This window comes from Oxyura jamaicensis, chromosome 17, assembly GCF_011077185.1.
Source record: "Oxyura jamaicensis isolate SHBP4307 breed ruddy duck chromosome 17, BPBGC_Ojam_1.0, whole genome shotgun sequence".
Lineage (NCBI taxonomy): Eukaryota > Metazoa > Chordata > Aves > Anseriformes > Anatidae > Oxyura > Oxyura jamaicensis.
Genome location: NC_048909.1, coordinates 8,894,830 through 8,920,542, shown reverse-complemented (window position 1 = coordinate 8,920,542; position 25,713 = coordinate 8,894,830). Strand labels below are relative to the sequence as shown.

General features: G+C 43.5%; 1 protein-coding gene across 1 annotated transcript in view; it reads right to left on the bottom strand.

The window, feature by feature from the left end:
* The window catches only part of CCDC187 (coiled-coil domain containing 187), a 38,364-nt gene that overhangs the window by 4,667 nt on the left and 7,984 nt on the right, over positions 1-25,713 (bottom strand). Inside the window, exons 8-26 of the mRNA XM_035341948.1 lie at positions 24,558-24,686; positions 23,195-23,943; positions 22,742-22,833; positions 21,458-22,113; positions 20,998-21,097; positions 16,474-16,652; positions 10,642-10,748; positions 10,079-10,189; positions 9,096-9,199; positions 8,305-8,438; positions 7,776-7,921; positions 7,474-7,661; positions 6,846-6,933; positions 6,012-6,158; positions 5,397-5,569; positions 2,586-2,770; positions 1,907-2,019; positions 1,213-1,381; positions 156-277 (exon numbers count right to left, since the gene is read on the bottom strand). Of these exons, the coding sequence (XP_035197839.1) occupies positions 156-277; positions 1,213-1,381; positions 1,907-2,019; positions 2,586-2,770; positions 5,397-5,569; positions 6,012-6,158; positions 6,846-6,933; positions 7,474-7,661; positions 7,776-7,921; positions 8,305-8,438; positions 9,096-9,199; positions 10,079-10,189; positions 10,642-10,748; positions 16,474-16,652; positions 20,998-21,097; positions 21,458-22,113; positions 22,742-22,833; positions 23,195-23,943; positions 24,558-24,686 (3,692 nt within the window). The remainder of the gene's footprint in view (positions 1-155; positions 278-1,212; positions 1,382-1,906; positions 2,020-2,585; positions 2,771-5,396; positions 5,570-6,011; positions 6,159-6,845; positions 6,934-7,473; positions 7,662-7,775; positions 7,922-8,304; positions 8,439-9,095; positions 9,200-10,078; positions 10,190-10,641; positions 10,749-16,473; positions 16,653-20,997; positions 21,098-21,457; positions 22,114-22,741; positions 22,834-23,194; positions 23,944-24,557; positions 24,687-25,713) is intronic.

Here is a 25,713-nt window from a genome sequence, read left to right as displayed (position 1 = left end):
GTACCACAAAACCTCAATACAGATTCAGCTTCTCAACGTACAAGCTGAGTTCCAAGTGTAATATCTCCATGACAGCCAACACCGAGGATTTCTTCTGATGAAAATTTAGGTGAGAAAAGAAACAGTTAAGATAAAACTATAAGCTTGCCACTTACCTGAAATGAACAGGGGTCCTGCTCTTCTTTTGGAGTTCTGTGACTTCTCTGCTCCTCATGTACTTTCTCCACTGTCAGAGAATCATTCTCTCTATCTTCTACTAAGGATGGTACATCATCACCTGAAACACAGGTTACTCAGCACAGAAGGCTCACAAGGTTCTCCATCACCTCGGTCATGCTCAGTGCCACGACTAAAAGAATCTGAGGCTTGCTACTAGAGTTCATGTCACCTATGCACCCACACCCTAGCTTATGAAAGAGCACGAGACTCCTGCCAAATATAAAAATAAAGTCAAAACACTAAGTGTGAAATTGTAATCTGCTGAAATCCATGGGAAGCTCTCTCTTTACCTGATGGACAAGATTTTTATCAGACAGTTTGCTGTCCACATGCTAAGAGCGAGGCTTGAGAATCCAGTAAATGTGCAGCCTCTGCAAAACTTCTATCGTAAAGACCATTGTTACTAATCCTTAATTACAGACCTATAGTCCCACTCACTATGGTATCTAGGAGTAGATGCAGAAAGGTAGCTAATTAGAAAAACAAAACAAATATGAAATATTAACAAAATGCAAGTATTTAATAATACAGAGATTATACATACCCAGAACTCAGAAAATTATATAACTGGCTCATATATAATAGCCAGTTTTATTTTTATGTTGTAGTGAGAGCAAGAAATATGAACTGAGAATAAAATCTGGAAACAAAAATAACTGCAGCATGCGCTGTTGGAGTCTATATTCAACTGATCGATGTTCTTTTAAAGTGAACACCCTTAAATTATTTAAAAAATGCCTCAAAAGAAAGTAAATTGTTAATGACACAATCAGAATAAGTTATGATTTTGTTCTGGGGAAGCAGTGTAATCATATCTCATAATAAACCTCAGAGAGATCTCCACCATCTTACCTAGCAGTGATTTATACTTTAGGTATAGTGAGTAAGACACTTCAGTAATAAATGAGAAGATTGTCTCTCTTTCTGTCTGGATTAAAGTTTGATTGAAGTAGTTGAAACAGATTGGACATAATAGCATTAAATGTGATTTACCTGTTTCTTGAGGAATATTTTCTGACTGAACCTGGCATAAGTTACACAAAGTAGAAGGCATCCCCAAGCTTTTCACTGTAAACTTGCTGTAACATGGATTAATATCTTCATTATCTTTAGGTTCTATCTTTGGGTTTGAAATAAATGCCTTTTCCTTCAGCACAGACTCCTAGAGCATAAATATGCAAGAGAGAGAATTAACATCTTAAGGGACTTTGCTGTTAGCAGGCTAGCACAGAGGTCAAAGATTAAATCTACATTTGCACTAGTCTTCATCTAAATATCAGCATATATAAACTCGACGTGTATATATTCTCTAGGGTAGCGTCACTGTTGTAGGAAATAGGAAAGGAACTAGTTTCTGCAACTACTACGGAAAGCTGATAGTTCATTGCTTCAAGAGCAGGAGGTTTAGTTTCTCCTGGTGCAGCACAGGACTTAGCAAAAGGAGATGGCTTAAGCGTGTCATCACCAGTTAACAACACGGAGAAAAGGGAAGAGGCAGGAAAGTGATGGTAATGATGGTAAGTCAGCTCACATGAAAAATATAGTGTTTAGCTGAAGCACCCAGTCAACACACAAGGTTATTTCTACTTGCCAAATGAGTCTTGTGCTGGTCCTGTCTTAAGGCAGATGTAACCTGGGACACCACTACTTTAAACAGAAATGGAATTCCAGAGGTGGTTTTTCTTACCGAAATCGCACACTTTCTGCCATCTCTTGTAATGGATGTGGCTATAGCTTCATCCGTTCCAGCTGAATTTACATGTTCCAGATGTAATAAAATGTGATCCTGAGCATTAAGTTCTGAAAGGTTACAGCATGAAGTTACAATATTTGAAGATCAGCATTTTTTCCCCCCATGAGTAAACTATCGTATTTTGTTTAAAAAAGTCAAAAATGCTTATCTAAAATATTTATAGTTGAATAACTTATTTTTGCCCTACACATTCCTCGTCACTCCAACAGAAGCAGAAAGGAACAATGACCTTATTCATCTAATCACCTTTCTTACCTTCTACCAGCAATTGTAGCTATTGTAGTGCCCACTTCCAGAAATTTCTACAAACTCTCTTTTCATCTGTGCACAGATAGTAAGTACCTCAATGACAATTTACACCTTTGTTACACCTTCTTGCTAATCCTGAATAGACCCTGGTACCAAAACCCACACTGGAGGTGACCAAGAAACAGATTAGCATCACAAGTTCTTTTCTCCTAGGCTAATCAGCTTGACCGTCCTCTACTGAGCGATGACTTGAACTGTTCCAGAAAACAGCTGAGATTTCAACTTTTGCTCTAAGCCATTCGGTTTGGCTAAATATTCACGGTTGGCTACAGAAATCTTCTCAGAAGTCTTCTATGTTGGGTACCTGTGCTTTTGCAGTCTTTAATCATAAAGACCAAGCCTGTGGTTTGACTGGTGGCATCACACACTTTCCTGGTCACTGTTCCAGACACATCAGGACCTTGCACAACAAGGGACTGCCCCAAACCTGGGGACTCCTCTGCCCATTTCTGATGTTGTCCCAGTGTTTTCTTGTTCTCAGTAGAAAAGCTGTAAACAGACAAGGAATTAATGATTAGGAGTTGTTTTCATGTTCTCTTGTTAATGACAAATCTATGCAAAGTCAATAAAGGTATGAATTAGATGTTTCTGGTAGCCCTTGACATTACCTTTAGAGTGCTAGCACATGTGTAAGTTTATAAAACAGCAAATTATGTTATATTCTCCTCCACCTCACAATACACTATTTTATAAGATCGGGTTTCTTATCTCTATAGACAAGAATAGGAAGAGACCAAAAAAAAGTCATCGTCACTGAAAAAAAAAAACAAAAATAGTCATACTCTGAACCTGAATGATGCCAGCTTGTCTATTTATAATAGTAACTACAAGCTCCGTATTCCTTGTTTGTAGTATTTATTATCTATTAATGAAACTCCAAACCAGCAGCTTTTCCTGCCTGTTGGTAATTTATTTATTGTTTCGGTTCACTTTTATTTTACAAGTATCTCCCAACCCCTTCCATTCCCTTACAGCCCTGCTTATTAACTGCCTTCCTGATCAGTATAAAATATTAACATACCCGCACTGGTGGACAGATAGCATAATTATCACTCTACACAGGAAACAGATCTATATGTAATAACACAGCAGCCAGAGTTTGGGTGCATTGAGCTCCACCAGGCCCTGTCTGCTCTAGACTTCCTCTAATATTCACTGTTCTCCTATGAGTAGGCTTGTCAATAATAAGAAGTGAAAGCACAGCCAAGAAACCTTTTAAAGATTCTTGTGACTTATAATCAATAACACCATGAATTATAGATCAGTTCCATGCAGGGATTTATTTGAAAGCCTTTCCCTGTGGGGAACTTAAGTAAATGCGCAGCCCTGACTCACCAGTCTGCAAAGGGCCTGGGTAATGCTGAATGAAAGGGGTTTTTAATTCATGTAGATACATATTTGGCTTCAATTGTATCTCCCCTCGCTGTAAACTGTATGTTTATTCATCTGAGCTTGTTTTGGACAGCTGCTGTTTTGAGCAGCGTGAATACTGCTGGGTCCTCATCTTCACTGCTCAGCACCTCCTGCTCAAGGTGAAGCAAATAGGGATGCTGGGGTTACAGCATCTGGGGAGTGGGAGGCCAGTGATTTCTCAGAACAGTCTCACCAAACTCCTGAATTACATCTGACTGTGGGTATTTTACATGACACCTCTAAGCTTCAATTTAAACGTAAAATTAAGCCCCATGTAGTACAAGAGCCTTCTGTGATTAAATCCCAAGTGAAACACAAACCTGCCCCTAAGGGGTTAAGTGACACATAGGCTTAGAGCCAGCAGATGACAAAGGAGTGAATTTCACCAATTAAATCAATACATTTCTACTCATTTCATATGGGTATTTTGAAGTTTAATTAACATATAGTTGCAAAGTGCTTCAGGTTTGTACTTAAAAGCCATCATGAAAGTGTGAGTTACCATTAAACGTTGTATGGCATCATTAAAAAATATCCAGGTTATTAATGCTATGTAAATTAACTGGCCTAGGTCTGATGTCAAAGCTACATTTGTTCCTAACATTACAGTGGTAGGTCCCAGTCCCACAGACTTAGACACTGCTTAACAGTTCATACTATAGATAATCCTAGTGAAATGTCATACCCATGTGCACAAAAATGCAGTTTAAAAATGAATGTGTAAAGCCTGCAAAGCTTTCTCAAAGCATGGAGGATTGCAACACTGAATGCAAGAATACGGAGACATCCTCATGAAAGCACAACGGCCTGGAGAACAAATATTGCTCCGCCTTTTACACACAGAATTAAAGTTTATTACCTAGTGCAGCTCCTTCCATTCCTTCTCTTTTTATGATGGCAGATCAACATGGCTTTTTTGTGCATGAAACAGGCTTGTTGAACTTGTAATGATAAGTCCAAATCACAGTACTACGTGGTTACATGTGTATATTTACATTCTCCAAAATTCAGGCTCCATTTTTTTTGTTGTTGTTGTTCTATTGAAAGAGCCAGTGTTTGTGATATAAGACAGAACTGAGATTATAACGCAGCTACCTTTGTAACAGCCAGGAAGGAGTATAGGAGGGGTGGGTGTGAACATCAGATGGAGTCCCTGATAAACAGGACAGCTGGGCTAAGTAATGACCCAAATACCTTTCCTGTAAAATCCAAGATTGAAATTAAAAACACTTTCCCCACTCACAGAAGAGTATCTCACCTTCTTAAAGGGTAGAAAAATCTGAAAAAAATACACTGGTTCTTACTGATATATTGAAATGGTAAATGTATTCTACCTGAGGAGCTTAGCAAGTGGTATGTGGAGGATCTCCAGGTATGGATCCAGATTTTCATTTACTTGGTGCTGTTCACATACCTTGCAATAGGCTGGTACCTGTCCCAAGGAGCTTACTGTTTTAGAAACAAGACGGTAGATTGGACAGATAGAGGACACCGATCAATGAGACAGTATTGGTCAGAATGTTAAGCAGCGATCTCGATGCATCAATTGCTTGACCACAGAGGTTTTCAAAACTTATCATTATAAAACCCCCTCTTGGGAGCATTTAAAGCTCACACAATTATCTAGGCTATAACTGCTCCTGTCTTCTCTACTGGATTGGTTTTTGTCTTCAGTTATCACTGTGTGAAGGGTTGTACTTACCTATCATACTTCTTGCCTTGTTTGTTCTTCAGCTGGACACAATTCTTTTTATCCCCAGTCATATCAGGCCCTTCTGAGTGTGCTGTAGATTCTGACAAGGAGTCAAACTTAGAGCTAGAAATCTGTCTTGTCTTTGGCTTATTTGCTTCTTCAGTTGCTGGGCTCCTTGTAAGCTAAAAGGAAAAGGATAGTGCATAAGTTTTCACCTGGGTTCCTTAGTTGCAGTGTCAGTTCTTCTGACTTCAGTTATTATCCATCAAAAACAAAACAAAAAAAAAAAAAAACACACACACAAAACAACAACAAAACACACACACACGAGAATTCTTGTAACAGCCTCAATAGGACAGCAAAAGTAATCAAAGGGCTATGACGGAGTTTAGTGATAACAACCTTCGGTGAGAATTGAATGTTTTGAAAGCGTTGAAGTATCACTGCAGATCCAGGTAAGAACCTCTTATGTAAGAATCTTTATCTTAGATTCCATTGAAATAATGAAAAAAAATGTAATCCTTAAGAGACTAAGCCCTTCCTTGGGCTGTAACACACAAAAGTTCCAGCCTAACTCTACATGCAAGTGTACAACAAAAGCTATTGCTTCTAAAGTGACTTAACCTTTTTCTTCCCAATCAAATTATGCAGCTCTTCCTGGAGCTGTGCTGTTGAATGCTGCATCATTAAGATTTCTCTTTGCTGCTTTAGTAAAAGCTTCCTTTCTTGATGGGCTGCCCGGTAGAGATTTTGCAGGTGCTGTATTTCTACCTAAACAAAGCAGAAAAATGAAGGAGTATAAGAGCAAAGATAGTAGAAAGGAGATACACTTTTAAAAACGTGTCTAGTATTTATTAACATAAGGCAATACTACTCTTAAAGCATCCAGAGAATTCAACATGCAGATTTTTTGTTTCTGAAAGGATTTTTGTGCTTTTATTTTTCACTAATGCTGACTGAGAGATAGGGTATCTCTGAGAGGTGAGGCCTTTGGAAATGAAGTACCTTCAGGCCACTCAGAAGTATAGGATGCTTGTGGTACCCTGTTTGCACAGAAATTCCTTGGAGCAAAAGAGAGGCTTGTACTACACAAGGAGTAGAACAGATGTCTTCTGTTTACTAAGTGTAATTATGAGCCCAGCATTCCTTACAGTCAGGAAAGCAGACTATAAAATTAGCTACATTTCAACATCAGAAGCATAAATCTACAGAAATCAGTGGAATCCTATGTACATCATGTGCTGTTTGTTATGGCACAAACAGAAAGATACACAATAACACTGGAGTAGTGCAAAAAATTTTCTCCCCTGTGAGACTTACTGAATGCAGGAAACCAAACAATAAAACTAGTGATTTTTAAGAGAAAAAATTTTGCTCCAGCAGCTCCAGCCACCTCCCAGTGTTGCATCCTTCCACCACACACAAGAGGAAGCCTGGCTCCTCTTGCTGAAGCATTACCTGCTCTTGTTCCAGCTCTGTTAAGATTTTGTGCTGCTTCTCAGCCACAGCAGAGGCTCCCTTACTATCCTGCAGGCTTTCCAGGCAGCTGAAAGCCAGAGAAAGACAAGTATCGCAGTCAGATAATTTATTGCCATGAATATAAGCCTTGAAAAAACAAGATCAGGGACAGGAGAAAAGCTTCTCTCAAAACAGTCCTGAAGCAGCAGTAGCCACGGAAGGCTCTGCAGCAGTTCTGCTGAGCTTTGAGGACACCCAGGGCCACCCAGCCTGGAACTCTCCTGAGGTGTCCAGGCCCCCTGGGGAGGCCCAGTGCAGGGCACCGACTGGTGAGGGTCCCCAGCAGGGCCTCAGCCCATATGGTGGGCTCTGCCCTCAGCCCCAGCAGGGTTCACCCATCACTGAGGGACGCCTCACACCACACCTGAGGGAGGCTGCAGCAGCCCTTTCTGCCACGCTCTGAAGGGAGTAAGACTGTGCCAGCTCCTCTCCTTAAGAGAGAAGGATTTTGTACTTGCTCCTTTCCCCCCAAATAAGTCAGTGTCCAGCCGCTCCCCTGCGGACCCATCCCCTCACAGAGGCCCATCCCCTCAGGGCAGGCTTGTGGTGGACCTGCCCCTGGCCTCACCGCTTCTGGTGGCCCAGCCAGGCCAGCTCAGCCCTGGCTTTTGCCCGGAGAGCTTTTCTGCGGAGCTTGAGGAGGGCAGCCTGGTGTCGAGCTCGCAGCTCCTCTCCCCTCAGACACTGCTCCGCCATGGCCAGGCTGAAGTGGCGGAAGGTGCTGGAGCTTCCATAGTGCCGGCCGACTTCGCTCCACTGGGGACAGACAGAGCAGAGCACCACAGTTATTGGAGAACCGCTCTGTGAGTGGCAACACAAAAAAACAAGAACTAGGAACGTCCTGCAGGCCAGCAGCAGAGCTGGGGCTACCTGGCTGTCCAAGCTGGCCTGGTCACTGCTCTCTGCAGAGCCACCCGCTGCACCAGGCTCCCCGCAGGGTGCATGTCCCAGAGGTGACGACAGATTCAAGGCCTGGTGGACGTGCAGCAGCTCCCCATCCTCTGCTGGCAGGGATCCTAAGGAGAGGAAGATTTAAAGTCTCTGTAAGTAAAGTATTTCTCTAACAAAAGGAAAAAAAATATGAGTGATGTATCTTGTTTCTAAACATGAATGTTTGGGCATAAAAAATGAAAGTTAGAGCTACATGCTTCTAATATACTCCCCACAAGAAGCTGTTCACACAGTACATGAGTTAGCATCCCTTTGTGAATCCAAGGAGACTCTGCAGAGACTCAGCCGTCAGCCTTATTCTTGTGCTGCCTTCAAAATTTTCAAAGTCAGTTTGGAAATTAACAAAATTTGTAATTAAGCGTTCTAGCCCCTGGATGCTATGCTATGTCTTAATCAATGCTAGAAAGTGTTTACTCAGAACCACCAAATGCCTTAAATCAGAGTTCACCTTCTTGAAGGGTTGAGCAATATGAATCCCTTCCTCCTGGAGATTTTCTTTGTTCCACTATTTTGGGATCCACCAGACTGTGATCTCTTTCCATATTCAATTCAGATAGTTTCAGTGAATGCATCTCGTCATCACTGAAGGTAGGAAAGAAAGGTAATTACAAAAGAAAGGTAATTTTTTCTTACTGCAGTCAGAGATTCAATTTCAATCCTTAGCTTTCATAGAAAAGTCTTCTGAATATTTTATGAACTAGCATGGTGCTTATTTTTATGCAGAACTGGAAGCTTTACCTGGGCAAATTTCCTTTCTCTAATTGTATCCATAAGAGTCTAAGAGCAACTATCAAGTCTTTAATCTATGCTACTTTAAATAAGCATAAGAATGTGCATGTACAATATTTTCATTCATGCCAAGGTATGTGATGGTAAAGCAAAGTGAGGAAAAGGATATTCTTTTTCCATACATTTCTCAAAGGTGGTTCTACCTTAAGAAAAAAAGAATACATGAATTCCCCTTAACCCTGGAAAGATGTTTCTCCTATGGTTTGTGCATTAATCAGAGTAGAAAGACTATATCACAAAGATGGACACTTCACAGAAGAAGCTTGAATGATCAAAGGGATTAGACCCTAATCTTGAAGACATCGGGACTGCCACGTAAGCTGCTCCTAAACAACTTGAAACAAACATCTGTTTTGGGAAAAATGCACAGCTCTAGAGCCCCAAGTCATTCAGATGGTCAAACCACAAGCTAAACCACTTGAGTGCCTCACTGCGTACTGCACTCTGTACCTGCCAGATGCGTTGTCACCTTCGGACTGGGATCCTGTCCATGTTTGCTCTGCATGGTCCAGTTTTGGCACAGAAGAATAACTGCCTCTGGAGCTACTGCACAGCTGCAGAAACAGAAGTTGTCCATAGACCTGAATGATCCGTTTGGAAGGCAGAACTAACCCCCCCCCCAATCCTCTTAGATATGGATGTTTTCATAAATAATTTTCATAGTTCCTAAAGAGCTGGAGTAACTAATGAGGTGGATACTACTCACAGTGAAATAACTGTATGGGCATATGGAAGAAAGGTGGTGTAACAGCTCACAAAATGTTTCTTATTCAGAGCTCTGTTCATGGGAGTTGGGGTACTGTGCTCATCCCAAGGGCTTTAAAAAATAAAAATACAGAGCTCGCTTCTGTCTGAGCTGTTCAAACATCGAGAGAATTCATTGCACTGAAGTATCTTCCAAAGCAAGTGTTCTCAATGATGTAAGAGAGTTTGGAATTGCACATGAGGCCCAAGCTTATGTTTATGTATGTGGAGCTAAATTTTTTATTCTAACAAAGAGTCGCTGAAGTCCATCAGTTTCTAAGGGACTTCAGAATCCAGTGCGGAAAGGTAAACGATTATTAGACAGCATGGTATTTTTTTCCTGAAATTGTAACTTTTGGTTATGATTAGCATCTCACTATGCTCTCTTGCATTAACAGATACCACAGTAGTTATCTCCTGAGGACTTAAAACCCCTTCTCTTGATTTTACAAAAAACAGAAGCTGCAGTATAAGTAATTTCAGAACCACAATCCAAATGACAGCCTAAGGGACTTTGTTACCTGAGATGTGGGCGCTTCCAAAAAACGTTACCCTGATCTACATTCCTTACTAGTTAAAAAAAATTTGGTTAAGGGACTCCAAGTGAGATAAAAAACAAAACAAAACAGAGATTGGAGGAATGTTTTGCTGAATTCAGAAGCAGTGGTACACAAACTGAAATAACTTACCTTTAAATTGTCTTGAAGCAGGTCACTCAAGAACCTCTGGCTTTCTTGAACCTCTCGCTTTGCTTTCTCACTCAACACCATAAGTTGCTGTTTCTGCTGGAGCTGATGGGCCTGCATTAGGAAACAACATGCTAGAAATGATATTGTAACTGAGCCACGTGATTCCTCAGAGCTGGGTCCCAAAGGGCAGCAAACTCCAGAAGAAAGCAGTACAGGTACCATGCCACCAACTCCTGTTACATCCTACTGCCTTTGGAAGGCAGTCCAAATGCTGCTTTGGCTAGAACAAAATAACCCATTCTTGCCCACCAGAGCTAATGTGTGATTTACAAGTAGTGAATTAAGGCCAGCACAACCCCCTTGCAGCTACATGGGTCTTAGGAACCTGCTGCAGAACCAGCTGATGCCAACTGATTATAGCCTAATCACACCTGGGACCGGGGGTAGCTAGCACCATTTATTTATTTATTTATTTATTTATTTATTTATTTATTTATTTATTTATTTATTTTACCTGTGATAGCAGCCCTGGCATTGCTCTTTGCATAGGCTGCTTACTGTACCTTCAGTTTGTGAGCCAGAAGGAGGGAGGTCTCTCTTAAATTGTCCAGGTGGCTCCTGTGTTTCTCCTCTAGTTCTGCACAGCTAGGGTCTCCCGCACCTGCAGAAGCTTAGAAAATAGATGTTAACAGTCACCACTACTTAATAAAAAATAAAATAAAACCTGTGTTCCATTTAATAGGTGCCAGCTGAACAAAGTATCAGAGGTTACTAGAGGGAGGCAGTGGAAGCAGATTCTTTCAGATTTTAGGGGGATGTTGCCCTCAAAATGCATTTCTGTGCTCTCAAAGCCCATGGAGATTTAAGGATTTGCTAAGTATTTTGCTGGGAGGGATGGCTTGCTGGGTCGCAACTGAGGCTGGGACACCCTGTAAATAATTTAACAGCACTGTGATATTTTTCAGTGGGGTCCCAGGGCATCTGATCCTCAACTCTGCTGCATTTCAGACATGGCTGTACTTCTTCAAACATGCCTGAGTCTTAATACAGAGACTTAAAGAGGAGATCGCTGAGACAAGAAGGGGGCCATGTACGTGGCTCCTACCTTAATTTCCTTTTGAATTCTCCCTGGGCCTGTTTTTGGAGGCCTCCCAAATCTGACATCTGCCTCTTTTCCTGGAATAACTTCTCTGCATGCAATTAAATCTTCTGCCGTATCTGAGGGAGGGAATTGTCACTACCTCCAGCCTGACAAGAAATCTGTTAGCATAAACTGCGAGTACTGGGGAGAGGGGAAGGGGTAGGATTCAGAGGGGCCAGCCCCAGGAAGCAGAAGGATGGAGGAGCCGTTCCCTTTCCAAACCACACCCTGGCCTGACGTCCGGAGGGTGCACTATTGCTGCTCTTTTTTCTCCCTGCTCCTTCTCTGCACCGTCAGAATCAGACCCACCAGTTTCAGAAGAAGAAAAGCTTCCCAACCTCTCTGGGATCTCTAGCAGCATCACGCGTGCCCCTCCATCTTGCAGCTTCTCCCCGCAGGGGGTGCAGACTTGACTTCTCACAAGGGAGACAACACCGTGGAAAAAAAAGCTTTTGCTTTCAAGTGGGGTAAATATCTCCTGTTCCAGGTGCACCTATTGCACTGCTGCTTCCTTATTGGGACTCTCCTGTCTGTCTTTTACAGTGTAGGTGATGTAATGTTTACCAGTGATATGTTCTTGGCTGCTCTGAGCTTCTCAGATGAATTGCTAAGCTTATGCAAACAGGTTGAGTGTTTACCCTGAGCTGTGACACTGTCAGAGCAACCAGAGTCATAAATGAATTGAAGTGTGGGTCATAAATAGAAATAGGTTTGACTTGGAAACTTCAGATAAAATCTGTAGCCCTGTTCAGATTGCCTGAATCCAAATTGCCCCATGCCCCAGGATAAGCCCACAACATGCAGGGTTTGCTTTTGTTTTAAATACTGAAGGATTTGTAACATGGGGAGGATCAGTGATGTGGACTTTGCATGCCAAAATGCTTTTCATGTGTACGAGGATGTGAGTGAAATAAAATGTTAATGCTTCAAGCCTGATCCAGATTTTCTATTAGAATGTGGCTGCATTTTTATAAACAGCTTGATTGTGAATTTCACTTCCATCTTAGAGTGTTTCCAGTTATCAAAGTGTTTTTTTTTGTTTGTTTGTTTTTTTTTTTTGTTTTGTTTTGTTTTTTACAATAGGAGGCTTTTCTTAACCCCCCTAAGACTGGGTAAAAATCTCATCTTTTATATCAGTAATACATATCTCATGGTTCTGGGTCATTGTTTGAAAAGGCAAGACTAACTGATAAAGAAATCACATGAACAACAAAAAACTTATCTATTAAAAAAAATTAAAAAATTTTTAACCCCAATCTTTTCAATTCTGGGATCGATTCAGACTCTTTAATACTTATAGTTACCAGAGATAATTTTGTGAAATGGTGTATTTTGGAAAATCCCATGGGTGAAAGCACCGTTGTTTCTACAAGGAAGTTTTATTACTTGTTTTAAGCAATGTAATAGAAAAAAAAAGTCAAACGAACAGTTCTTCAATAGGTATACAGATAGCTCATCGTTTTCAAAAGCTGGATGAGGATGTCCCCTTAAATACAAAGAAATAAGGTAACTTTATACAAAAAACTTACAACCTAAATCTATTGATGCCAAGTTGTCTGAGTAGTTTCATTGCTAACATTTGGGCCATTCTGAAGTACGGGAACCTGTTACTGTCAGGAAGTATTTTCAATTTGTGCTTCAAACTGAACAATGTTACTGCTGTTCTGCTCAAAGACTGACCAATGGTATTGATCTGGAGGTGAATAAAAAGTTTGTTCTGATCTGTTTTCCCTCCTCTTGAGCACAATTTTCCTAACTGTGGCTATTGCCAGATGCATTTCTTGTGTTGTGACATCCTGCATCAAAGAAAATGCCATCTGGCTAAACTTCATGTCCTCTTACCTTATGATGAATGGCGTTTTACTGCATACCCAGATAGCTTCAATGTTCATACACTCAGTCTTTTTTTTTTTACAGAATGCTATTTATTAAATCACTTTCCGCTGCACCTGCAGAATCTCAGTAAAGCCCTGTAGAATCTCTGTGACACGTAATTAAAAAAGCTGGGCTAAAAGTCTCATTTTTCTAATCACTCGAAGCTAGGCAGAAGCACTTACTGCTGCTTTACTCAAGGACAGCTTTTCCTCTTTCTGCCCATGTCAGCAATCAGTCCAAAGCAGTTATTACAAAACTACATACTTGCAACTTTGGATAGAAGCACAACTTTGACTATGTTGATCGCCTGGAGGTATATGAAGATGGGCTGAAAATGGTGCTGAAAGGCTGCTGTGGAGTGGAGCAGCAGATCCACAGGTACCTGACCCACTCGATACCCAAGCCAGGAAATCTTTCTCCCTTCAAAATTATTGCAGTAATTTTATTTCTTGATTTCTTGATTGATGCGTTTCTTGATTAATGCGGCCTGTGCTGCCCCTGTCCTCTGCATGTTTTGTGCTTACATCTAAATCCTCCAGTGCGTAGGGCTGGCCAGAGTTCAGCTTGCAGCCAGATGTTGCAGCACATGGCAGTACGTCACCCCGCTACTGGCCCTTCCCCGCGGGGCATCACATACAGAGCAGCCAAGCAGCTCTTGCCACAGGCTGACGGGAGAGAGACGGGCCTGAATCTGGACCTAACCAGGACTCTGGATTCCCATGAAATGTTTCTTCTGTTTCTCATCAATATATTAAATTCCCTAAGCCCGCTGCATGTCCAACAAAGCCCCAGCCTGTATGGCAAAGCCACGCTGGACACAACACAGTTGTTGTACCAGCCAAGCGAGAGCAGTGCAAACACTTTTTGAGGGTATGGAAAGAAGCAAGTTCATAGAGAAAAAGCTGGTGTCAGAGGAAGTGAGAGTGATTCTTGAGAGCAGCTCTGGTGCTGCCTGTCACAGGGCCGAGAAGCATCCCGTGTTCCAGCACTGCCTCATTGCAGACTGCTGTGGAGATGGACGTGGAGCTCACCAAAGCTCTGCCAGACAGAAGCTTTGTAAGCCAGGAAAAATAGCACAGTATTTTGAAGCAAAACACGAAGCGGTCTCTTGTCTCTAAACTATTAATCAGAGGACAATTAGCTGAAACCATGCTGTTAGACTTGCTGATTCCATTAGTTTAATCATGTCTCCCTCTCCTACGAGCAAGAAGGCAGCTCCCTCTAGTGATACGAGAAAGGAAGGCAGTCAGCAGCTAGGGAAAGGTGTTACCTATGATTTATTTTTTGTAATCCAGGATAAAAATACGTGTTTTATTATAATAGGTAGCATTCCATTTGGTTTCTTAATGCCAATTACTTTAAAGCTGTAGCTATGCTGAAGATTAAACTTGTTTAACAAGGAATTTCAGCTTATACTCTGGCTTGCTGAAATGAGTCTCCCAGTGCACACTCCAAACACAAGGCTTTAGGAAGGGCATAGGCCAGATGGTTTTAAGACCACCTCATTTTCTTATTTAATAGTGATACAGAAACCTGGGTACCGGGGCTGTATTCAGAGGGTGTGCTGCAGCAGGGAGGGAAGCACAGCTCATCTCAGCTCCATCCCTGGGATAAGCAGAACGTGCAAACCACTTTCTTATCAGCACCCTTGGTTATACCAAGTTCTGTGCCCAAACTGATTAAAGGTGCGTATGAGAGCAAGGTGAAATACTTCCCAGTGATCCCCGTGGAAATGCTTTGTGTTCCTCACAGCAGGTGCTTACAGCATTTACAGTTCTGGATTTCATACTGGCAGTGTTTCAGAAGAAAATCCAACAGCTGAGGACAGGTTCATGGTCTTAGTCCAAGCAGTAAATAGTTACAAGTATTTTGTGGATACCAGCTTCTTGTACTGTTTTGTTACGTTTGAAATTGCAATTTGTTATTTTGCCAAGTGTGTTTACTGCAGGAACGTCTAACGTCTTTGGCACAGCAATTAGCGGTTAGGTGCTGCGTGTATCTCTTAAATGTAAATATTTATATTTTGTGTCAGATGTATAATTACACATCATTATGCTGCGTGTGCACGGTAACTTCTGGGCTCCGTAAAAGAGAACAGAATCAGCTGCTGGCGCGATGCATCGCGGCAGACAATGCAGCCCTGCAGCTGAATAGCCGTTCCCTGATAAGAGCGGTGAAAGATCCACTTGTGACCCATATTTCAAAGCAACATTGTCTTCAGACTGACAGTTCTGTGCCTCATCTGCAGCAACATGGCCCGAACTGGAACTGCTGGCTTGCAGTCAAACCTGGGTTTGGACTCACCAGCTCCTACAGCTGCTGAGGGAAGGTGCAGGTCTCTCCTGGCACAGGCACCAGGCAGCAGCTCCTATTGTTCGAGTGCTGAGTAGTGGCTGGTAGGGTATTTTTGTCAGATAGCTCCCAGAATTGGGGTCTTTAATTATTAATATTCAATAAAGGCAGTGTCTTTCACTCACGGTAAACACTTCAGACAATGGACTTGTGTCCAATTGTGTAAGGTACCCTCGCAGTCCCCAGGGGCTGGGGAGAAGCAGAGTAAACAACGCTGGCTTCTCCACCACCTCAGCATCCAATATTACTTAAAAATGTTGTGGGGAAAACAATGAAGAATCCTTAATACGAGCAAAGGCTTTTTGTAAGTACCCTCTTTGAGGGGAGGATATCTGAGCTTGTTCTTTTGTCTGGAAAAGGCCTTAAAACAATGCACCATCTGCTGCCGTTTGGTGGAAGCAAGCAGGGCTCTCCAGCCAGAGCAGGCCTGCACGCTGCCGTTTGCTGCTTAACCCTTTAGACAACAAAATCCCCTTGTTCCTATGCAAATACTTGTTGTCAGCAGCAGTAGTGATGCTTTGCCAGCCATGTGGGATTCTCCCTGTGGCTCCATTCGCCCCGCATCCTTTGTTAACCCTGTGAATGTTCTGAGCTGCCCCTTGCTGTACAAGGAGGGTGATGGCCCACGCTTATCTGATGTGTTAATTATGAGGAGTTCATTGCAAAGCTACTTGAGACCTTCAGATGAAGCTGCAAGGGGCTGCAAGGGCTCTGATCTGGATGGGGTTTGTTCCATCGGGGGCACTCGGGGGCTGTCCCTTTGTCATGGCACAGCAGCCACTGTGTGGTGACGTTCTGGTCAATTCTGCATTTTTGTAATTATTTATTCACCACCTTCAAAATCTGCAATGCTCAGCGGCTCTTTGACATTTCCCTTCACCCTCCAAGTTTTTCAGTCATGGTCTGAACTTTTAGCAAGAGTTCTCTCCTAACAAACAGCTACTCATTCTCCTGCCATAGCGCAAGAAGCACCTGGGCAGGGCACGGAGCACCCACCGCACTGACACCGCGGAGAATGCCACCTTACCAAAGTCCTGCTTGAAGCCGTCTCGAGTCCTTGATCCACTGGTTGGAGCGGCAGAGAGCTGGGCTCTAAGTATCCTCAGCCTCTCTGGAGGGGACCAGCAGGCAATTCCCTCCTGCTGAACTTCCAGAATCGTCTCAGGCCAGCGGTGATTCCTCTGAGCTGCAGGTTCTGCGTGCAGGCTGCAGGCAGCAAAAATTACTCAGAGAGTTTGTGAGGTCATGCACAACCGTACGAAACTGTAGAACTAAAGGATGGCTATGTCATTTTAACAAATCTATCATTTATTGAATTTTGTTAAATGGAAACGAAAGATTCACTGAAAAGTCATACCTGCCAATGTACAAAATCCCCTTTCTTGTACTTTGATATTGTCAGGAAAGCTAAGTACACTCTTCATTACCTACTGTAATTACTGCTCTGAAAGAGATGGAATTATTTTTCAGCCTGGTAGAGAGCAGAAACAACCTTGCAGTTCTGAAGTTTAATTTATTAAAGCTGCCGTGTACAATTGGGGCTGTTGTTAGTGCATGGTTGCACAATCTAGCTCTGATCCTTGGCAAAGTTTTCTGAAATCTTTTTAGAAACTCCCTAAAGCAACGCTCGCTGTTCCACTGTTTCTGGGACTTGTGCTGAGCATGGCTGTGGCCCAGCTAAGGTTAGTTACTGATACATACACTTCCATATTCCCAGAAAATGTCAGCACCAAACCCCACAGTCCTGACAAAGATCTCAGCTAACCAGGTTTGCTTTGTTTTGATCTGGAACTATCCAAGCTTAACTAAAAAGATGAGGGAGGAAGGTGTGAAAATGGGCATTTGTTGATCAAGCCTCAGCTGAAACATAGGCAAGGACCCTGGGACACGCTGAGCTGGTGACAGATGTCTTCTTTTTATACAGAAAAAATGAATGTGGAATTTTTTTTAATCAGCAATCAGCTTAGGGAAATCTCATTTCATTTTTCTTGTTAATAAGCTTTTCTTTGTTTTTCGTGACCCAGAAACTGCTAAAACGATTAGAGCAGTCTCCACGAGCACATCTTGGATGTAGTCTTCAGAAAGTGGAAGCAAAGGGGGGATGGAAGAGAAAGAGAAGAGATAAAAGGGATTCCTTACAAAGCAGTTCTAATATTTGTCAGGCAAATATGCTGAGTATTGTTTCTGCATTTGTGTTGTGCTCGTTTTTCAGTCAATGCCACTGTTTCTTTTGGCTTTTGAGAAATGCCTGCTTCTGGTAGGAAAGCCTGCTGTCAGGCTCTGAATGCAGCCCTGCCCAGTTCCTGGGAGGACTCCTGCTAACATCAGCAGAAGTCACTCCAGTTTCTGCAGAATACACCGTGATTACCCAGAAGTAGCCAGCAACTCCGAAACAACTCCCCTAGACACAACCAGCTCTGCAACCAGCAGCAGTCATCACCATTGCCAGATGAGGCTCTTTGGATTTGCACCAACCAAAGAAAAAGCATTACTGGAGTAGGGCAGAGCTGAGATCTCTGAGCTACCAGTCTCAGGACACCAGGCCTCTGCCTGACTGCTGCTTGCCCTGCCTTGGACTGTGAGGCCACCCAGAAATGAACTTACGGCAAAAGTGCTGTGATCTCTTTGACTCTCAAGGGATGCAGAAAGCCCCTTCTATAGGTAATTGAATCAAAACAAGGATGAAATTGCATAAACATTTTCTGGCAGTTTGGAGAATTCCCATCAGTGAGTGATTTGCATTAACAACAGATCTCCGTCAACCGCCCCTGCGGACGGCCGAGCAGCCGTGCATGAAATGGGAACGTTTCTTATGGAAAGATGCACCTGCGGGATTTCTTGCATGAACATGAATCACTGTTTTCACAGCTCTAATTAAACATGTAAACACAAAACTGTGCTGTCGCAACGGGCTCTGTGAGGATCATGTTCAAGAGCACTGATTTTGTAATGCGGGATGTTTTGTATTTGTGAATGAGGCTGGCAAACAGTTTTTAACAGGTGGCTTTGTTTAAATGAAGTGTTGAAGGGAATATGCATGCAGCCAGCTGCAGACACGTAACTCATTATCACTGGTAGCAACAGGGGAAGTTAGAGCAGAGACCCCACTCAGCTGCTGTTACTGACATGTTTTTTAACCTAGCTCTTAGCTCCGTTGGTGGTGAGGATTACAGGCATGGATTTACCAGTGGCTAAGAACAAAACTCCCTCCCTGTTCGGTAATACAGTCCTATGGAGTTTGGTGTGTTAGTCAAGAGACTGGCTGCCTTTGCTCCGTAGCATGCTGGTGCTCCTTTAGCATGAGGCTTTCTGAGCAGGTTGTAGATGCGTGCCTTCAGCAGGCACGTGAACTGGTTTATACTGGAGGAAGTTTGGGAATCACTTGACTGTGGGACCTTCACGTTGTCCTTATTGTGTGTGCTTCCTGCTGTTGTGCACAGGACTCATCCACTTTTGCTTTTCATGAGTGGTTGTGCAGGCTTCAGGATTAGGTGTCGTTAGAATCTAGATCACATGCAAATAAAAGCTGGGGCCATTCAAAGATTGGCTTTTACTCTGAACCTTTGTATTACCTGCTTTAGCGGTACCTAAGGAAGGGTTAGACAAGAGGTGATCCTTCCTTTTTATCGTCCCCTTGTGTCAGGGGGAGCCCTCAGCTCACAAGGAGATGAGTCTGGAGCTGTTCACGATATAGCTACGCTTCCCACTTGTAAACTCTAACACCAGTGATATTTTATCTGCAAGTAGCTCTCCTCATCTTTTGGAGCAGCCCTCGCAGCAGGGTCGTGATTTATTATTTGGGAGGTTTTTATTGCTGGTATTTTCCCGTGGTGCTCTGAGGACTTTGACTCCACTGCTCAGACACACGGGAGCTCTGCTCTCTCAGTAATTGCACTGTTCAGGAGATCGGTGCAATCTGTCTTACTTCTGCTTTGCCTGATGCTTGTCCATTACAGCTGCTCCCGTGGGGGCCCACGGAGGGTCTGCACCTACCTTCGGTTATTGTGAATACCCATGCGTGCAGCAGGGAGCTGCCTGGTGAGGCAGAGCCACGCCGTCCCCGCCTGGGCTGGGGTCCCACAGCACCAGCACCTCATCCTGCTCTTTGAACGGGAAGCTGGGGACGTGTGGGGGGCAGTTTGCTGTCCGTACGTTCTCCAGAGGCTGGACAGGGACATGGTCTGATTTGCAGCCCACACTTGCTTCTGAGCTACCAGGTCCCTTCCCAGCTCCCCTGTAAGCAGAGACAAGCCACCCGGGGCAGCTACACAAATGTGGCTTTGATCTCTAAGATACAGGTTAATAGGAAGGGTTTTCTATCAACTGCCATCTACATTAAACATTTAATTAATGTTGGTTGACTGAAAATAACCTCCATTAATGTAGTCCTTTTCTCCAAACTTCCTGGTTTGAAACATATTTTCCATAATTACGCTCTGCCATGCATCCTGTTTGAGGAAACTCCGAGTCCGCGGGTAGGTGTTGCGGCACATACACACAATCTGTGCAGCTGCAACAACCAGATTTTTTTACCCACTTTTGGAGCAATGTGAGTGAAAACAATCACTATAAATGAATTTATAGTATTCAGTTGATTAAATCACTCTTTAATCCCCTGCAAAAAGGAGATCAGTGGAGATTTAACTAGGTACTCATAAAGATAATCAATTTATTCTTCTGCCGGTGCCATATGTTGTGATAGCGAGGTTTTTATTTTACTGGGTTGGGGAGGGAGGCTAGGTCTACACATGGCTTTTCAAACACCTTTACAAGACAAGTGCTTTATTGTTACTCAGGAATGGAGTCACAGAGCAGAGCAGTGTTCTTTGAGCCCTCTTTACGGCTCTGATGTTTCTCAGCATAGCAAGTATAAAGCTGACGGAACTGCATTCAATCTATTCCAGGAGCTGTCTTCTGTACCACATCTTCAGGGGTATTTTATAGTTTAACAGGAAGCTTTTTGAGGAGGTGCTGCTAACACTTGACGCACTAGTTTGTACCGATTTGGCCAGGTAGGAGCTCTGCTAAGCCCAGACTGTTGGCATGGGGTTGGTGCAGGTTGGTGTGGGGTTGGCATGGGTTGGTATGGGGTTGCCACCTGGTGAGCAGCCCCAGCAGCCCTTACAGTGCCTGTAGCGTGCCGCCTGGGTTTTGTTGCCTCCTTGCAGCTCCCCCTGCTTGAGATGGGGCGTGCAAAGGCCGAGCTGCCCCATGCAGATGAACAGGGCCTGGCTGCAGGAGGGGAATCCCTCCCTCAGCCCCCAGCCTCCTCACACAGCTGGGAGGTTGCATCTAGGGCAAAACCCCTGTAGGGGAGATCCATCTCTCTAAAAAAAAAAATAAGGCTGAAACCTTCCTATTGATCTTCCAGCTCTCTACAAATAGGTGGGTCCCTCTTTCAGTATATCTTGTGTCAAAATCTGCCTACTTGGCAATTTTCGGGGTAAGGAGAAAAGAGCATTCTGGCTCCACGCTGAGCTGGTGCTATTTATTTTAACTGTACGTGTGTGCGGCGCATTTAGCAGAGAATAATATATCCACATTTGTTTACCTTCTAGCGAGGAATCCATGAGATGGAAAGGCTGGACTGGTTATTGGCTTTTCATGCAGTAGGCTCATGTCCACCTCGGAGCCTTTATTCACAGGAAAACCTTTTAAAAAGACAAATGAAGGCATTTAATAAACATGCTCTTTGTAGAAATGAAATGCCCAAGCTTTGGCATCTATTCTCTGCCTGCTTATGTGTGAGCACTCAACTTCCGTATAGCTTTTCCTATCCACACATTTCCCAGTATGTCGGGTTAGGCTTATAATTCCTTTCTTACTGCTGGGAAAGCCTGGGCACCGGCAGGTGAAGTGATGTGTCCAAACTGGCACTTTGGATACAGCTGAGAGGACCCACTTCTCAGGGATCTTCCCAAGACACAACACTTTGATTAGCATTCATACTTTAGAAAGAGCCGGGCTATGGTATGAGTATTTCCCTGTCGCATCTTACCGACATTATCTACCTTTCAGTGCGCTGCTCACGTCTTCCCCAGTGCTGAGATGCCTCTGTTTTATGCTGGGGGTGTTCCATGGTAATTCCTTGCTCCCAGCATTCCCACCAGACAAAGAAGTGAGTATTTTCTTCTGGCTGGCCTGGTCCATTGCTCCCTCAGAGCCCACATGGCCGATCCTGCCCAGTCCATTAAATGCCCTATCTGAAGACACACGTAACTCAGCAGGATCCGGGTCTCCCAGAAGCATTTGTAAGGTCATTGTCCTGTCTTGCTCATCCTTGGATGCGTCAGGCTCTGTGACAGAAGACTCGTTGAAAAGGTCCCAAGTTGTCTCAAGGCCTTTAACCCTGCTTGTTGCACTGAGTCTCTTAGTGGACATCTCAATCTTTTCTGCAAGTTCCTTGGATAGATTGTGTATGGCTTTCAGTTGATGCCATTTACTTCTGTATGGAGAAAGATCAGAAATCGAGTCCTTGGAGTCCAGTTTTGCATCTTTCTGAGGAAGGGAAAAGCTGAGAGGAGGTATGGAGAGAGCTAGGGGAGAGCAATCCCTCAAGTCTTCACGTTTCAGAGGACTGAGGAACCAGCATTCAGATGCCAGTAGTGCTGCAGAAGGTAATGTCTCTCTGTTTTTAGGTGATTGACCTGGTTTTAGAAGCTGGTTCCTGTTTAAATAAAAAAGAGAACTGTTGGGTTATAAAACCAAATAACATTAGGTTTTTGCACTGCCCAGTGTCCTCAGCTAAAGCACTTCACAAAAGAAAAAGAATCAGATTTCCCTGTCTGTAGATACCTTTGTCAAATGATAGATTCAGGATGGAGCTCAAACTGCTGACAAATAGGGGAGACAATCGGAGTTTTGCCTGGGGCTGACAAGGAATTATTGTTTAAAAACATAAATCATAAAAGTCTGATGAATTGTTTGCCTCAGCTTGGAGAGCCGGAGCTCCAGCCTCCTTCAGTGCTCAAAAGCCCTCCCAGACTGCAGCACTGCGCTTTGCTCTGGGTAGCTCAGGTCCTGCTGGTAAACCAGAGCACACAGAGGCCACGTAGAGCACTATGTGGGTTCATTTAATGCATTGGGGAAAAAAAAATATCCGATTTCAAGTAGAATCTGTGGCTTACAGAGCTGTAACTGCTTTGGACTTGGGTGCAATGAGGCCGATTTTAAGGTGAGGTATGAGTAGACTAGTCCGTTGCTCTGTTTTTTTCAGCTTTTAACAGAACACTGTGAAAAGTCTGCAGTGTGTGCTGAGAAAGAGGCTTTCTAGGATGCTTTTAATGTCTGAGTACCTGTCTCTGTGATCTTCATTTAGTAGAGTATGGGATGTTTTATCCACCCAGGCCATGAAACTACTCTCCAGGATTCCACCACTGGTTTGCTCCTGAAACAAAAGTGACCGTGAGTGTGAGCAGTAAATAACCAGGCAATACAAGAGCAGTATTTGGCCTTTGTTCCACTTAATCACTGGGTCATGTAACCGGAAAAATGCACGAGCCAAACAACAAACCCGTTCTTTTAGCTAAAGCAATTGAGATTTCCAGGCTTTTGACCCTGAAGTCCAGGGTTCCAGCCTTACTAATGAGCGCAGCAGTTCTTGCTATAATTAGAAGTTAATTGCTCTATTTTTCCAGATAAAACTTTCTGACGCTTCAGAGCATTTGTATGGAGTGTTTCATGTCCTGCTCAGTGCTGCAGTGATCAGGATTGAAGGGTTTTCAACCTGCCTCTCCTTTGTGACTTACCTGCTCAAGTGCACACCGAGGGCTTTGTGTCGCAGCGGCTGTTCCCCCGGTCAGGCTGTGTGTCTGGTCAGAACGCCTTTTCTTTCCGATAGCTTCCCTCTGTTTCCTGTATACTTCTTGCAGCCTCTTACTTCTCATTTCCATGGCCTTCATCAGAGACTTTTTCTCTTCTAGCTTTTTTTTCTTTCTTTCTTCATTCTTCCTATAAATAAATTCCCGAACAACTTCAGGGCTGTAGGGATGAGGTTTTCTAATATTTACCCTCCTCTTTGATGGATGTTTAAGGTTTTCTTTCTCAGACCCTTTCTGCAGAGGGCTTCTTGAACTTTTCCATCTCTGAGGAGATGTGTTTTTTCCTCTGCTGCACTTTCCTGAGCTGCTGGCCTTGGCTCCAGCCTTTATTAACGAAGCTCTTATCTTGTCCTCAGTGAAGGCAGGGGGAGTCGTGCTCTGCGGTTCAGGTGAAGGAGAACGGACCCCTGGGTGTTGCTGCAGAACTTCTACCTCTGCTTTCACAGTGTCTTCTGGGAGCCTGCTACGTCTGTGTTCATCGTGACAGTGGCTTTGCAGATGTGGGTTCCTGAGTACGGGGTTTGTATCCTTGGTTGGTGCACTGCTGCTCCCTTCAACGGGCCTGCAGGGGGGAACTGTGCAGCTTTTGAATTCAGGGCTTTTCCCCACAGGTTCATTTCCGTTTTCTCTAGAGCTGTTTTCCATTGTTGGCATTGCTACAAATCCTCTGTCAGGTTCTGTGGAGATGATTTTGAAACAACAGTGGTGTTATCACTCCAGTGATGTACCAGTTCCTGTATCTATCATGTGCCTCTCAAAATCTGCTTCCTACCATAGGTCTGAGGACTGCTGTAAATTTTCCTATGGTCTAGACAGAAGAAAAATCTCTGCTAATTTTGAAGTGGCAATGTCCAGTTGTACAAATGATGTGTAGTTTGTGGCCAGGGAAGCCATACAGCTGTGTCTGGCAAACTGGCCCAGCAGAAAAGCAGAGCATGCGAGTACGTGCAGGATGTGGGCCTGATGCTGGACCTGCCTGACACTGCACCGTGCTGGGGAGGCATAACCTGTGTCATGATCCAGACAAGCCTTACTTTAAGGACACAGTGCATTCGTGTTGTCCCTTCAAAACCACGATGGGTTTGTTGTGCCAGCTGACCACAGACAATGGATTTAGTGGTTGTTCTGGGTGGTTGTTAGCTTTGACAAGTGCGTTATTGCAAGAGTCTTTAAAGATAGGTGCTTAGAAGAGCCCTGAAACCATTTATTTCAACTGAATTTAATAAATGGTCCACCACTTTTTTTGTGTGTATGCCAAAACAACTAGCGTAGCAGTGAGAGGCAACTGTACCCAAGGTGTTTCCAGTAGTCTGCTCCTCAGCTGTGCTCCTCAGCTTTGGAAATGCAGGGGGTGGACCAAGAAACTGTCTAGCTAGCTTCTGACCTTCTCTCCATGCAGAAGCACTGGGTAGTTTGGTATCTGAAACAGAGAACTTAATAATTAAATGCTTACATGTACTTTGAAATAAAATTGCAGCTCTATCATAATTCTTTTTAATGGTGATGTCCAGAAGTCACGCTGAAGATGTGGGGAGATTAAAAAGTTTCAGTCAGAGTAAGTTAAAGAAGAAAACAAAATGCTGATGCTACTCTGATAACAAAAAGTTTCTAAAGCGCTCAAACTTACAATTTATACCATTTATCACTTGCATCGCGTTCATACAGTTCTTACAATCTTTACTCAGAAGCCAGTGAACCCCGGAGTCCTCAAAAACAAGAAGAGGTCAGGACACAAGCGTCTGACAGCATCCCTCCGTAATGGCAGCTGCAGACAGCTGATACTTGCTGGGTTCCAGCAGATCTGAGAACTGGAGGGAGGGGGATAATGAAAATATGATTTTCCTTGTGATTGCATCAGCCTAACTAGGGTGAACTAATTCGTTTTTAAACTGGTGAGAATCAGCAAGATGCAGCAGGGAAGAATCAATGAGTGATACAGGACGAGGGACCATGTATAATGCAAAAATAAACGCTGCAGGATGCAGCACAAACAAATTATTCTTGCTTAATAGGTGGTGTCACATAATAGACAACATTTATCACCGTTTTACTTCATAATTTCAGCTTGCATTCACAGCATGCCAATACTTGCACTGGCATGATTATCTACCCATGGCAAACACTTCTCGAGCAGCAGGTGACAAAACAGACACTTATTTGGTATTTGCAGGGAAGCTCCCTCCCTCCTTAAGTTTTACCCTGGCTAAAATATTCACACTTTTTATAGAGAAAGGACTGTACTCTTAAATAGTTGTCAGCCTCAGTTCGAAGATGTGGATAAAACCGAGTCTGGCTTTCCTAGCCTCTGCTCAGCAGCCGTCTGTGTCCTGAGCTGTGCGCATACAGCACCGCTGGGAACCGTCTGCTGGCCATGGGGCACTTTCGGACTCTGGTTAACGGGGTTGTCCTTCACTTTGTGACCACAGGCGACCTCTCCACAGCTACCC